General features: G+C 33.6%; 1 protein-coding gene across 1 annotated transcript in view; it reads left to right on the top strand.

Annotated features, from left to right (window-relative positions):
- crb2b (crumbs cell polarity complex component 2b) overlaps positions 1-13,577 on the top strand; it is a 29,851-nt gene extending 16,274 nt beyond the window's left edge. The window contains exons 7-13 of the mRNA XM_052604991.1: positions 3,705-4,634; positions 5,519-6,078; positions 7,112-7,277; positions 8,451-9,321; positions 11,097-11,213; positions 11,286-11,412; positions 13,109-13,577. Coding sequence (XP_052460951.1) covers positions 3,705-4,634; positions 5,519-6,078; positions 7,112-7,277; positions 8,451-9,321; positions 11,097-11,213; positions 11,286-11,412; positions 13,109-13,330 — 2,993 coding nt within the window. The 3' untranslated portion in view covers positions 13,331-13,577. The remainder of the gene's footprint in view (positions 1-3,704; positions 4,635-5,518; positions 6,079-7,111; positions 7,278-8,450; positions 9,322-11,096; positions 11,214-11,285; positions 11,413-13,108) is intronic.
- The last annotated feature ends 2,907 nt before the right edge of the window (positions 13,578-16,484 follow it).

The following is a 16,484-nucleotide window of genomic DNA, read 5'->3' as shown; positions in this document are numbered from 1 at the left end:
TTTTTATGTTATTTTTACATTTCCCATTTACTTATGTTAGGAAAATCTTCCAGTTTTAATTGAATTGCACATCAGGTGACTATAATTACATGGAAAATTGAGAGGTTAATATTTCACGTGTTATTTTGATTTGTTTTAAATGTAAAATTATTTATTTATTTTAATTAAAAACATTTAAAAGGTGATTAATTAACTTCCCATTCTGGAAAATCATGATATAATGTAATTTTTAATGCACTTGATGTTGTTTATAACAACACTTTGTATTTTTTTGTTTTGTTTACAAAGTTAGTTTATGTAATTTTGCATCTCAAATGAATGTATCTTGTTTTAAGAAATTAGTTTAGAAATTAGATGTGTATTGGACAGTGCTATTTTAGTATCATTGATGATTTTTGTTAATAATATTTTTAGTATTTAGAAGTTTAGTGTTATGTGTTTATTGCAATTATTGGTGTTTTTATTAGTGTTACCTAAATTTCTGTATAATTTTAATTTTAAGTTTAGGTATTTGACGGCAACTAGCTTAAATATGTTTTTTATTCTTTTTTTTTTTACTTCAATAAATGTGTATTTTACACCAGGTAATGAAAATGCATTTTTTATGGATCTAGTTTTATTTAACTGTAGTCATACTAAAGTTTATTCGATTCAAATCAGTTTGACAAAATGGGCTCAAAAGTAATGAAAAAGTAGTTTGAGTGCATTACGTAAAGCTGCACTCTGTAACTTTATTTGGTTGGATTTAATCACCATTGGTAGCGCAATTTATTGTAAAACTTTTTTTTAAAGTTGGTCAGAACAAAAGTGGCAGACATGTTACTTGCATGTTCAGATTATGTTTTCCAGTACCTCACACACACACACACACACACACACACACACACACACACACACACACACACACACACACACACACACACACACACACCTCAAAACATATAGATCCATCTGCGCAACCCACATAAAGAAGATAATTCTGTAAATAACTGCAATTGCAGGTTTCAAACAGAGATGCGACAAGACAGCAGCTTTAAAATATCTAATTTCTAATGTTACTAACTGCAATTTTCAGCATGCAATCTTAGTAATCTTAATAATCTACCCAGCTCTGTATGATGCCCAGTTTTCTCTGTATCTATTTACAAATGCTCTGTATTTTGCCTAGTGTGTTAAATCTGTTCAGATCTGGAAAGTCCTGTAGTTTATTACTCAACTCACATCTCCAATAATGAGTCGGCTCTGGCCGGTATGGAAAGCAATGGCTCACTCACTCACTCCGGCCGGACAGACAGACAGACATTCCTGATGTCAGCACTGACGGGAGCCAGCTGGGATGGGAGGAGAGGAGAGGCTCAGAGGATTATTATCCCAGCGGAGGAGGGAGTCATGCTGGACGAGTCCACCGTAATCACTCCTGGACGCTTGGTACTGAGAGGTGGAAGCTAGAGAGAAAGAGAAGTAGATAGGGACTGAGAGCAAGAAATCGCTGGATGGGAACTGTCGGCTGTGTGTCAGTCTCCGGCTGGACGTTTGGCAGGATGAGAGGACTAATAGTGATTAGGCTGCTTCTCCTGACAGGTAAAGCGTCAGGGCTTTCTGGAGGATTTCTGCATTAGTGTTGAATTAACCTGCGGAGAGAGAACGATTGGAAATGAAGTGTGTGGCTCTCCTGTGATTTATTATTAATATCAGATACTGTAGAATGTGTGCATGCTCTTTCTTCAGGTTTTGTTAACCGCTAAAGTACTGCAATAGATTAATTTATGGCTCACTATTTTTTTGTTTCAAAACGTGATGTGAGATAAGAAGTCCTGCTTTCTTAAAAAAATTGTATAAACAAGTTTGGTATGAACTTGCTTTCCTTTTAAGCTATTATTATTATTATTATTATTATTATTATTATTTAAGCATAACATTTTGATACATTCTAATAAATCAGAAAACAAGAATTCTTATTTTATGTAATTTTGCATATCAAGTAATTGTATCTTGATTTAAGAATTTAGATGTTTAGGGTTTATTTTAGTAGTGAAATAGTATTATAGTTTTTTTTAATTAATATTTTGATAACTGTTATATTTTACATTACATTTTAATTTCAGTTAAAGCTTTACATTTTTGTTTTTGTATTTTTTTTTTTTTTTTTTTAATTGTTTAATTTTTACTCTTTATTTTACATTTTAGTTTTAGTTATTTTAGTACTTCAACGTAAACTAAATGAAAAGGAGAAATTATGCCTTGGCCTCTAACAGTAGCTGGAATTTTAATTTTGTTAACAATATTTTATTTTTATTTTAAATTAAAACATTTAAAAATATTTCAGTTTTACTTACTTTAGTACGTCAAGTTAATCTAAGTAAAAATGAAAAAATTGCATATATTTAATTTAATTTCAGGTAATGTGCATTAGCTTTTAGTACTGAGGAAGAAATGCACTTTTTTCTATCTGTTTTTTTCTTTTCTGTGCACACGCGTCTGCTAGGTTTGGATCACACTGGTTTCCTCTTGATTTCATTTTTGGTTTTAGTATAAACTTGTTTTTTCCTCATGTGCATCATAAACGCATCAGATTAAAGACTAATGTAATTTAACAGTAACACAGCTTTTTGCATTCTGCATAGAAATGATTCATAGCACTTGAGCACTTTTCATGGTTTCGAAGCAGCCTATCGGTTATTTATGTTTCATGTTTAATATTGCCAAAGAATTCATAATATATTGCAAGCAACCACTAGAAGCTTTTACAGTTTGCACTGATTATAACTCTCAGGAACGGTTGCACAATAGCAGGTTGTGTGTTTGACACCTGCTGTCGTCCCCAGTGATGGACTTTCTTACTCAGCTGCATGTGCACATGTAGTGCATACATTCCTGCTTTGTTTAGTTTGGTCATATTTACTGGTGCATGTCTTTACTTAATCGTCGTCTCACAGACTAAACAGCAGTTAAGTTGAAGTAACAGTTGCAACCATATGCAGACATGCCAACCCCATTAGCAGGATTACATTACTGACGATTAAAGACAAAGGATTAAAGTAAATGCAATTAAAACTCAGTTCATTTCCTTTAGTTCACTGATATGTGAGTCTTTGGCTCTGTTGTACTGTACGTTATAGTAGCTTCATAGGTTGATTTTTATATAAATATTTACATTACGAAAACTGTAATCAAAGTAAATAATAATAAACTGTAGTTAATTTCTGTTTTAATTTTAAATAAGATCAATTTTAGTAATTTGTTGTTTGTCATTGCTATTATTCTTTTATTTTAAATATTTTTAATTACATTTTTTACATTTATATTGTAGTTACTTTATTACTTTAACTTCAAATAAAAGAAAAATTTGAAATTTTTGTGTGTGTGTGTGTGTGTGTGTGTGTGTGTATATATATATATATATATATATATATATATATATATATATATATATATATATATATATATATATATATATATATTATATATATTATTTGAATTCAGTTGGTGTTTATTTTATTATTTTTTATGGTTTTTATTTTAGTCCACAATAATAACCTGGCTTTTAATCCTATGACTTTTATTTTGTATGATATAATTAGTATTTTTATGCATCGCTCTGGTTTTGCATTTAAGTGTTTAAGTTTATTGGGGCATGTTTATTGGGGTCGAATATCTTTGCCAAATGCATCACATGACCATAGTCTCTGTAATTCCCTCTGCAGGTGTCATGTGTGAGATTAATCTGGACGAGTGCGAGAGCAACCCGTGTCAGAACGGCGGCAGGTGTGAAGATGCCATCAATGACTACTCGTGTTACTGTCCACCTGCTGCACCGGGCCAGCTGCCCTGGGGCGGCCACGACTGCGACGTCCCGCTGACCGGCTGTGTGCCTGACCCCTGCCTAAACAACGCCACCTGTGTGCCTTCACTGCACGGAGACCAGCATCAGCACACCTGCAGATGCCCTTCAGGTTTCAATGGTGACACATGTGAAACATCCACCACCTTCTCCCTGACAGCTGGAGGTTATTTGGTCATCGAAGTCCCACGTATCAACAGGACCCGCAGGCAGACGGGATCACAAGGACCCAGTGTCCAGCTGAGGTTCAGGACGACCTTGCCGGATCTAATTCTCTTCTTCCGGGGAAGCCAAGAGCACTTTTTCATACTGGAGCTAATTGGTGGAAATCTGCAGTCCAGAGCCGAATCAGGAGATTTAAAGTACGCTGTGCAGTTAAGCGGGGATTTCAGCGATGGACTCTGGCACCAAGTCTCGGTTAGTGTGGATGAGAGACTGATTCTGACCTCGCTGTCGGACAACATCACCAAAGCGGAGGATGGAGGTCACAACCAGCTTCTGTCCTTCCAGCCGCACGGTTTGGAGAAAGTCTACATCGGCGGGGTGCCGCAGGAATACCTCAACCGATCCACATCCAGGACGGGATTCATGGGCTGTTTTGAGGATCTGCTGGTGGATTCTCAGCCGGTTCTTCCCCAAAGCTTCAGCACGCAGCCGGACGTCCAGATGGTGTGTGAGAAGAGCGACTGGTGCGGTCTGGAGCCCTGCTCTGATCGCGGACGCTGTGTGGATCTGTGGTCAGACTACAGGTGCGACTGCCACAGACCGTTTCATGGACACAACTGTTCAGAAGGTGAGGCTTCTTGTTAAATAACAGCTTTCTGGAATAAAAAATGTAATTGCCTATTATGTGACTTTTATTTGTGACCTTGAATGCTTGAATGCTTAATTGATGTGCCTCTACTTTTAAAATGTAACATGAATATATATAGCTATATACACGTCAACTATGTTAGGTAGTTTTTTTATGTACTTAATTATTATATATATGGAACTATGGAAAAAATTAAGATACAGCTTGAAAGTTTCTCTGGATTTACTAAATTTACTAGGTGTGGGTTTGAGTAAATGTTAATATTTGTTTTATTATATAAAGGTCTGGTAACATCTCTTTTAAATTTGAACTAAAAATTTTGTAATTTTTCCATTTCATAAAAAATAAAAAATTAAATAAAATTATATATATATATATATATATATATATATATATATATATATATATATATATATTTATATTATTATTATTATTTTATTTTATTTTTTTGCAGAAAACGACAATTGATCTAAATAATATTTTAATTTGTTGTGATTGAAAATCAGGGTTTATCCACCAAATAGTCATTTTGTGATATATATATATATCAGTTGTACTTTAAATAAATTGTAATTTAATATAATTTTAGGTCAGAAAGGTTCAGCTAAAAAAAAAAAAAAACCCTATCTAACCTATATATATTTATATATATATATATATATATATATATATATATATATATATATATATATATATATATATATATATATATATATATATATATATAAGCAGGTATAATGTTTTTTTTTTATCAAATCTAAATTAGTATTTTGCTCTCATTATTGGGGTGAAATATGAGCTGGGCTTGTGTGTCAGGATGGTTTCATACTCTACACTGACGTATTACTCGTCTTTCTCCGCAGAGTTCACTTCATGGACGTTCAGTCCCGAGCGCAACAGGAGCTTCGCTGCGTTTCCCATCATGCAGCAGCACGCCGGTGACGTGAGCGTGTCACTGTGGCTGAAATCACGTCAGTTAAATGGCCTGGTCTTCCAGCTCCAGCGTGAGGATCAAGCTTACCTCACTGTTTTTCTGAAAAACGGCTCATTATACATTGCGTTATATAACTCCATCAGAAAAGCCTCCAGCTTCCTAACCGATGGGGAGAAGGTCTTTGTGACCATTAAAAAAGAACAAGGCTTTATATTGTTTAATCAGACGCAGCAGGTTTTTACTCCCGAAGAGATGATTGGTTTCGAGGTGGAGGCTGGAGATGTGGCGTATCTCGGAGGACTTCCTGAAGGAGAAAACGCCAGACAGTGGGGTGGATATTTTAAGGGCTGCCTGCAGGACGTCCGTGTAGACGACACACAGCTGTACATGTACTCCGGCAGCATCAGCCACAAACCACAGCATCCCAGCTACTTACCCAGAAACTCCTCTAATGTGCTGGAAGGCTGTGTCGGCGACCAGACGTGTAAGGTGAGACTCACTGAAACATAACCGTTCAAATTCAGCGAGGATGCTTTAAATCGATCAAAAGTAGGGATGCACGATATTGGATTTTGGCCGATATTCGATATGCCGATATTTTCAAAATAATTTTGGCCGATGCCGATACCGATATCGATATGTATGCAAATTTTTCGCCTGATATATTTGAACTTTAATTTTACTGAAGAGAAATCCATGTATCTCTTCTGTACTGATTTTACCATAAATGTATTATTTTACAAATGTAGACAGACATTCACATCTGAAAAACAGGTCAATTATTTCACTTGGAGAATATCGGTTTGGCTCATCGGCAGAAATATTCATATCGGGCGATACCGATGATGGTCATTTTAAGCTTTTATCGGCCGATACCGATGTTGTGCCGATATTATCGTGCATCCCTAATCAAAAGTGACAGTAAGTACATGTTACAAAAGATTCTAAACTTTCTACAAAAATAGAACTTTCTATTCAGCTGTGAATCCTGAAAAATAAAACGTATCAAACTTACAGGATGTTTTTATAGTACAATGACCTCTTATACAGAGATTTCTCAGTTCTTTATTTTACAAAAGCACAACAAATGTACTAAAGCTTTACTAATAAAAAAATATAAACTAATTCAAAATATAGGCAAAGCAAGTTTATTTATATATTTATATACTATTTATTTAATAATTGCACAGCTGAAAAGATGAGTTTTGAGTCTAGAAAATAAGCAAATAACACTGCTGAAAAATCATATAGACTGGAATAATGATGCTGAAAATTCAGATTTGCATCACAGGAATAAATTACAGTTATTACACAATATTATTGATTTTATTGCATTTTTTAATCAAATGAATGCAGCCTTGGTAAGCATAAAAGACGTCTATCCAAAGCATAAAACTAGTTAGCTAGTCTTTTTCTGCTGATCTTTATATTCTTAAACTTGGTTTTATTCACTTCTCTAGTGCTTGTCTGGTCTTCTCAGATGAAGCACAATCACAAAAGCTCTTTGACTCTGTTATTGCAGATGAGGCCGTGTCAGAACGGAGGGAAATGTCAGGTCATCTGGAATGACTTTGTGTGTTCGTGTCCACTGAACTTCTCTGGGAAGACGTGTGACACTCGTGTGTGGTGCGTCAGCGATCCGTGCGACTCTGGGACTCGATGTGTGGACTTACCTGACGGTTATGAGTGTGAGTAACTGTTCTGTTGAGGCTTCATTGTCCACTGAATTGTGTTTTTACCTTAACTTATTTCTCAGTATTAAAAAAAACAGACAAGCAAGCTCATAGAAGTCAATTAGAAACTCTTACATTATGTTCTGGGTCAGTTTGACCGCCAACACATTTTGGAGTTGTTGGTAATATTTGTTAAGCTAATTAAAACTCACACTAAAACCCATAAAAAAATAAATTAAAAAAACACCTTTGTTGTTTAAAATAAATGTTAACTGAAATTAAATATTTAAAAAAACTTTTTATTTCAACTAACTGCCTAAGAGACATTTCTCATTCGATGCACTAAAAAAACTAAAAATAATACAACAGTAAATTATATAGATATATTAAAAAAACAATATGTACAAACTAATTAATAAAACTTTAACTAAAGTTAAATTATAACAGAAATATAGAAAAAAAATAATTAAAAACTTTAATAAAAACTAAAAGATAATTGTTATGCATTTGAATTTTGCTGGTTATCAAACACATGATCTTTGTGAAAGCACACACAATCAATTTGTTATTTAAAATGGAACATTTTGATAACATAATATTAGCATTTAAATATTTTAAAATAGTATTCAAAATCAAACATACATTTTTAATGAGAAGTTAAACTGTTGTTAACGATTTACTGTTTTTCTTTTTATTATTACTATTATTTTTTGGTCAGTTGTATTGAATACAATTAGCTTCATTTTGACCTAGAACCAGGGCTACTATATTTTACTAACAACAACAACAACAACAACAACAACAAAACACTTGATCAAAATTAACTCAAATAAAGTAAAATATTTAAAAAAGCTTATTTTAGTCAAAGCAGCTTTTCTCATTTTAATTTAGTTTAACCTGATGTACTAAATATGCAAAACTAAAACTGAAATAAAAATAGGCAAATAAAAAAATTATATATATATATATATGTATATATGTGTGTATGTATGTAATAACAAACTATAATAGTATTTCAATGACTGCCCAAGACATGACAATCAAATTCAGTGTTTTAGCACAAAAAATAAATGTGAACTACATAAAATTATAAGATCTGCTGTAAATGTCTGTACTTCCTTCTGCTCTGGAAGCTCTTGTCACTAAAACAAACTCTGTGCATATTTAATAATCTCCCGCTCACTCCAGGTTTAGCCAACGCCACGTTTGAGAGCAACGCTCTGAAGTTCAGCGCCAACGGCTCCTTGTTCCTCCCCGTGACGAGCATCTCGATGCAGCTCCGGACGCGAGAGGAGAACGGGACGCTGTTACGAGCCTCCAGCCGCCTGGAGTTCTTCTGCATGGGGCTTCTGAACTCCTCCCTGATCGTGAAGTTTCGTGACGGGAACAGTCTGGAGGTGCACGCCTTCACCAGCGACGTCCCTGTTTCTGACGGAGACTGGCACCAGGTGGAGCTCTACACGTCCAGCTCGAGGATCTCCGCGTCCCGCTGGCACCTCGCTGTGGACGGTCGAGCGGCCGGATTCAGTTTGGAAGCCGCAGGAAACATGGACTTCTTCAACTCCTCCACCGTTTTGTTGGCGGAGAACTACACCGGCTGTTTGGGCGAGGTGCGGGTCGGCGGCATTTATTTACCGTTTTCTGGACACCTAGGGGAAGAAGCACCGCAAACGTCACAGTTCATCCGGGTCGGTGGGATTTGGGAGCCTCGTCTGGGATGCAGAAGCTCCTCCTCTTGTCTTTCCGATCCCTGCCTGAACAACGGCACCTGCTCGGACCTCTTCAATCTCCTCTCCTGTGAATGTGGCCCGGGATGGACGGGCGAACGCTGCCAGCAGAACATCGATGAGTGCGAGAGACGGCCCTGTGTCCGCGGGACGTGCCGGGATTTGCCGGGGGACTATGAGTGCCTGTGTGTTCCTGGATATTCTGGGAAGAACTGCCAGCTGGAGGTGCCTGAGTGCCAGGAGCATCGCTGTGAGAACGGAGGCTCATGTGTGGCTTCGGTTACAGGATACACCTGCGTCTGTCCACCTGATCACACCGGACCATTCTGCCAGTGAGTCTCACTACTAAGTGTCTGTGTGTGTGTATATATTCTGCTCACCAGGGCTGCATTTATTGGATCAAAAATACAGTAAAAGCAGTATAATTGTGAAATATTACTGCTATTAAAAAATAACTACTGTGTGTATAACTTTCTAAGTGAATACATTGTAAAACCTAATTTATTTCTGTGATGCAAATCTGAATCTTCAGCATCATTACACCAGTCTTCAGTGTCGTATATACAGTACAGACCAAAAGTTTGGACATTACTATTTTTAATGTTTTTGAAAGAAGTTTCTTCTGCTCATCAAGCCTGCATTTATTTGATCAAAAATACAGAAATAAATGTAATATTGTGATATATTATCACAACTTAAAATAATAGATTTTAAATGTATTATACTTTAAATTATCATTTATTTCTGTGATGCAAATCTGAATTTTTAGGATCATTATCACATGATCCTTTAGAAATCATTCTAATATGATGATTCATTATCAAAGTTGGAAACAGTTCTGCTGTAAAAAAAAAAAAAAAAGATGTAAATATATTGTGTAATAAAAGTATACACTACTGGTCAGTAATTTGGGGTCAGTATTTTTTTATTTTTTTTTTATTTTTTTTTTATTTTTATAAAATCAATACTTTTGTTCAGCAAGGATGTGTTAAATTGATTAAAAATGATATAATTGAAGAAAATGTATTATTAGAATATATATTATTATAATTTTTTTTTTAATAAATCTTTTTAACCTTTTATTGATCAAATATATTCGACAGCAGAACTGTTTCCAACACTCATAATAAATCAGAATATTAGAATGATTTCTAAATGATCATGTGATCGACTGATGTCACATGTGACACTGAAGGCTGGAGGAATGATGCTGAAAGTTCAGCTTTGCATCACAGGAATATTTTTTTTTTTAAAGTATATTCAAATAGAAAACTATTATTTTAAGTTGTAATAATATTTCACAATATTACAGTTTTTTTCTATATTTTTGATCAAATAAATGCAGGCTTGATGAGCAGAAGAAACTTCTTTCAAAAACATTAAAAATAGTAATGTATATTGTTATATTTTATTGTCTTTTTATTTATTTATAATTATTTTTTTAGCTATATATAATTTTTCTTTATAGTTAAACTGATAATCGTTGTGTTGATAATTTACTGCATTTTTTTTTTACTGTATATGGCTATATACAATGTAAAGTTAAAAAATTATATATTTTTATGGATTTAATTTTAGTTACCTCTAACAACCATGTTAGCAAGGTTTGAAAAGTCAAATATATTACTCTAATAACACTTCACATTTACTCTGAAGTATGTGACCTTTTTCATTTATGCCATCCTTATCAACTAAAAATTATAATAAACAATGTTGTCAATTGGAATAAAGCTGAAACACAATATAATATAAATGAAAATGAAAACAAATATATAGTATAAATATATTTCAATTGATTACCAGTCATATTTTTCATCTAATATTTCTATTTTAGCCTTATTTCAATGAACATCAATTATTTCTAATAGTTTTCTAAATCAGATACAGGTATATGCTGAACTTATCTGCCATATTGATCCATAAACTAAGCCAATTGATTTGCACAATCACACTTTTTAAATACATTCAAGCTTTTCTACAGTATACGTTTATATTCGTGCACCATTAAAGTTAGTTTTATTGTGATACCAGAGCAGCAGCAAGTGCTTGAAACATTGCACATTTATTATTTGTAAAGGCTGCACTGTCTAAAGGCTGTTTCCATCAGATGGCGTTTTCCTCCTCGGCAGTGTGATGTGGATGTACAGTGTGAACATGGAGGCGTTTGCACTGATGGATGGCCGGGGGCGAAGTGTACCTGCAGACCGGGCTTCACTGGAGACAGGTGCGCTTCTGCAGACTTCATCAGGATGATTAAACGTGCGTGCGGTTAGACTGATGTCTGTCTGTGTTCCAGATGTGAAGTGGATGTAGACGAGTGTGAGTCGGACCCGTGTCGTAATGGAGGCACGTGTGTGAACAGACACAATCAGTACATCTGTGAGTGTGTGTCCGACTTCAGCGGAGAAAACTGTGAGGATACGGTGAGTCCTTGTGTCCTTTTGTTTCATCCATGCTCTAAAGCCTATTTTTTCCCCCCAGATTTTTTTTTTATTTTTCTGTATTCTGTTTAATTAATGTACCATATTTTTTGGACTATAAGTCGCACCAGAGTATAAGTCCCATCAGTCCAAAAATACGTCATGAAGAGGAAAAAAACATATATATGTCGCACCGGAATATAAGTCGCATTTATTTAGAACCAGGAACCAAGAGAAAACATTACCTTCTACAGCCACGAGAGGGCGCTCTATGTTTTCAGTGTAGACTACAGGAGCACTGAGCAGCATAGAGCGCCCTCTCGTGGCTGTAGACGGTAATGTTTTAACTTGGTTCATTTCTCTCTGTTCACGTTAAATTAATTTTGATAAATAAGTCGCACCTGACTATAAGTCGCAGGACCAGCCAAACTATGAAAAAATATGGTAGTTAGATTATAATAAACAAACAGTATGTCTAATTAATTGAAATTATGAAACTTTTTTTTTTCTTCTGATTATTATTAAACCTAACCCTAATCCAATATTGAAAAAAAATTTGGGCCTTTGAAAATTTTTTTCTTTTCTCATATTACATGTTTTCCATTGTAATTGTTTCAGGATTTCAAATTTTAGTGATGATGATAATAATAAAAATAATAATAATAACAATAATAATAATAATAATAATAACAATAATAATAATAATAAAAGTCTGATTAATTGAAATTCTGAATGTTGTTTAATTTAACAGCAGTTTATTAAACGTTTAACAAAAAAGGAATCAATTTATTTAATTAATTAATTATACGGCTTTGTGAAATGTATGTTATTTTCCTCCAAATTCTGTTTTCCATTTTTATTGTAATATCATTGTATTCAAATTTAAGGGGTAAATTACATTTTAGTCATTCAAAGGCGTGTCTAATTATCAGATATTATTAAATAATAAAATATAATCGTTAAACATCGTAATCGTTAAATTTAATCGTTTAACAACAATCTCTGAAAAGTAAAAAAAGAAGTAAAAAAAAAAAACATTTTAGGGCACTTTGAAATCCCTTTTTATTTTCCTGAATTCTGTGTTTTCTATTTAAAATTTTCTGCATTGTTTTTAATTCATTTTACTATTTCATGAATCCTTTTTTGAAATAAATACAATTTTTAGTAATTACAACAATTTATTAACATTTTAGGGCCAGTTGTAATCAGTTTTATTTTCCCCAAATTTAGTGTTTTCCTTTTTTTCTGTAGTCCATCTATCTTTCTTTTTCGTTCTTTCTTTGTCTATTTATCTATCTGTCTATCTGGATTCTGTTTTAATGGTTAACTTTTAGTAATTAAAAAGCAATTCTTATTCATTGAAGTCATGAAACTTACCCAATTTAACAACAATTAATTAAAAGTGAAAAAAAAAACCTTTCTTGGGTGCTCTATGAAATTGTTGAAACTGTTTTATTTTTCTTTCCCCCAAAAGTGTGTTTCCCTAATTCTATTAATTCCGCCATTTTTTACTTTTACCAAATTTAGTTTTTTTTTTCGGCTTTAATTATTCTAGATTCCATTTGAATGGTTTAATTTAGTTTGGATAATCAAAATACAAGGATTGTTAGAAAAACACACACACCATGACGTGTAATTCTTCATACAGTCTGTTTTGTGTTCATTTCCAGTGTAATGTAGTTGGGTGTTTCTCCTGCAGAAGCAGCAGCAGCAGGAGCGCGTGCCGTGGCTGATGGTGGCCGTCCCGCTGGCGTGTCTAGCCGTCCTGCTAGCAGCGGTCGGCCTGGTTTGTCTGGTTCTCACCGCCCAGAAGAAGCGCCAGTCGGAGGGAACCTACAGCCCCAGTCAACAGGAAGTAGCTGGAGCCCGACTAGAGATGGGCAGCGTCCTGAAGGTGCCTCCCGAGGAGAGACTGATCTGACGTCGGTCGTCCTGTGGACGGTTCGGGCCGAACACACATGAATCTCTAAAGCAGCGAAGCTGACAGATGTGGCTTTATGTTGAGCACAGCTGCGTGTGCCTTCTGTAGACGGAGGATGGAGAAAACACTGGTGATTCTCCATCATAAACACTCACTTTCACCACTTTGAGTGAGAGAGCAGAAGGTTAGATGAAGCCAACGTGAGAAATAAACACTGTGACCACTTTCTATCCCATATGAAAAAAAAAAAAAAAAATATATATATATATATATATATATATATATAAAATGGCCCGAAAAATCAACTCATAAAAAAAATAAATTATGAATGAAATCATGATTTTTTTCTTTAAAAAAAAAATATTTTAGAAAATATGTATTTTAAATGCTTTTATATATATATATATATATATATATATATATATATATATATATATATATATATATATATATATATATATATATATATATATATAAATGGTTGAAAGTAATTATATTTGAAATAATTTTTAAATATTTCAAAGATACTTAACTGCACTTCACTGTTTACAACACGCACACACACACACACACACATATATATATATATACAGTATATAGCATATATTTAAAACATATTTTGGGTAGAAAAATTATATATGATATATATTTTCTGCCATATGGGGTATAATTATTGTGTTTTACACAACTGTGACAGTAATTCCAGTGGCAGGAAAGCACTAAATTAGGGGTTTCTGGTAGTAACAAAGGCTTTTTGTCCAAGTAGAGGCTATAAGTGTTCGGTTTGTGACGTGTTTTGGCTTTTTTCATGTGTAAAGTTTTCCTTATTTTCTATTCCAGTGAGAGCAACGGCTTATTAGATCATTATATCAGGCCATGATTCACACACACCATGCTTTAAGTAATGCGACTGTAGCATGATAAAGGTGTAAATATACTGTTAAGATATGTAACTGTGACCATTATGAACACCCCCCCATATGTAATGAAAATGATCTATTTATGCCAACATTTACAGGAGTGTGATATCCGTGAAAATATGATATTTTATTACTGTGTGTAAAGAAGAAGCGAGAGATATTTCGAACACAGAGTCGGCATACTGTCCATAGTGTTTCGTGTCAAATAGGCCTTTTAACACAGGCATGTTTTGGTATATATGTGTGCCTTTCTAATATACCCAAAAAGTCAAGACTTTTATGTTTTCGAGTCAATTTCCCCCCCTCCGTTTCCTTAAGCAAGGTTTTTATAAAATGTTTTATGATGAATTCTGTTGATTTCGCTCAAGTTCAAATGAAGTATCAGATTCATAACGAACATGGCTGAAAAAGTGCAAAGAAACGTTTCTCTGTATTTGACGTTTAACACTGGACTGTTTTTCCACTGGATTGATTCTGTGTTTCTGCTGTTACAGTATTACTGAGATGCGATGACTGGATTTGTATTTTCATATTGTTCTGCCATTTCTTTCTAGTTGATGTACATATTTGAATCTTATTATGAGAAAAAAGCATAATTTTATATTGCTGTATGTGACATTACTGAAAGTGAAAGTGTTAAGTAAATACAGCTGTGCTTTTTTTCTATAATATATATATGTATATATATATTTCCCAGTCAAGCTGTGATTTTAATACATGAAGGGAAAGTGTGACTGTCAAGATGTAAGTTGCTTTGGATAAAAAAATCAAATGCATAAATGTAATCCATCATGGATCCTGTGTGTTTTTTGTTTTAAGTTTAGTCGTTTAATTTCTCCGTCACTAGTTAAATGCAATTGCAAAATGATTTTTGAACAATAAACTTAAATGGCAAGCTGCCATTCATCAGATGGTCCCAGGATGCTCAAATATACAGAGTTGTTTTTATTGTACCACAGGGCTTCTATAAACCAAAATATATATATATACTGCTTTAAACTGTTGTAGTCCACCCCCCCCCCCCCCCAAAAAAAAAATCCCCAAAGTTTTCTGTTTTATTTAATTGAAATTTTGTTTTTGTTTTTCTGAGCAAAAAATAAATATCATACATTTTCCCCTGATTTACAGAAGACACCCAGTAAAATGTCATTCAGTGTAACAATCTTGTCAGGCATATTTACAACAAAAATCAATTTATGACATATTAAAAGACTAATTACTTTCACCCTTTGTTGTAATTTTTGTAATTTTACATTTTTAACATTTGCCACTGTCCTAGGTTTTGCCCATTTGTCAGTAAGAATTTTGTACGAATTTAAAACACAGTAAAATTTAGTATGCTCCATTATTCATTTAGATATTTTAATATGTACACTTCAGAATAAGCATGTTGTTTGACTTTTTGCATAAATATTGTGTTACACTGAATGACAATGTAACATTATTTCAACCAAATTTTGATATTTAATTCTCCAAAAATGTATTTAAAACCTTAAAAGTAGACATTTTACTTACATTTAATGTGCTTTCTATGGACACAAATGTTTTTTACATTTTTCTTGATGCGGACATCTTAACGTCTTTGACCCATATATATACTGTATATATAAATAAATCTAAAATTTAAAAAAATAAATAAAATAAATTGATTAAATAACAAAAATATTTAATAAAAATGCTGATAAAATAACAAAAAAACTAATATAAATAAATAAAAATATTTGCCATAATTCAGGCAAAAATCTCAGTTCATGTTGGCTAATTAGATTGAGGTAACAGTCCATCTTTTTGTTTTTAGGTCATGATCTGATGATCCTCTGAAGGGAGTCACAGAACATTCCAGAGAGAGAAACTCCCAAAGAACACAAACACGCTTCCTTTTAGTCTTTACTCACTTCATTTTTAGAGCATAAAATCACACTTAAGTTATTTAAGGAAAGGGTTAGATTACAAACATAACAAGAAACGAGTTCCACTTATCTCACAAAAGAAAGTCGATATTCATAAACCATGAGATGATGCTCAAATTCATTCAAAATAAAAATTGGACCAAAGTAAAGCATTTGATCAACATTTTGGCTTTCTGAAGGTTTATCTAGATCTTAAATGGCATATCGCATAATGTCTGACACATTCACATAAAACCTAAAATAACATTATTCAACAACATTAAAGCTGCGGTAGGGAACTTTTGACGCTCTAGCGGTTAATAAACAGAACTGCTTGCGTCTTGC

This window comes from Carassius gibelio, chromosome A8 (genome assembly GCF_023724105.1).
Source record: "Carassius gibelio isolate Cgi1373 ecotype wild population from Czech Republic chromosome A8, carGib1.2-hapl.c, whole genome shotgun sequence".
NCBI classification, from domain to species: domain Eukaryota; kingdom Metazoa; phylum Chordata; class Actinopteri; order Cypriniformes; family Cyprinidae; genus Carassius; species Carassius gibelio.
Note: the sequence above shows the minus strand (reverse complement) of the source record. Positions and strands in the feature narration are given on the sequence as shown.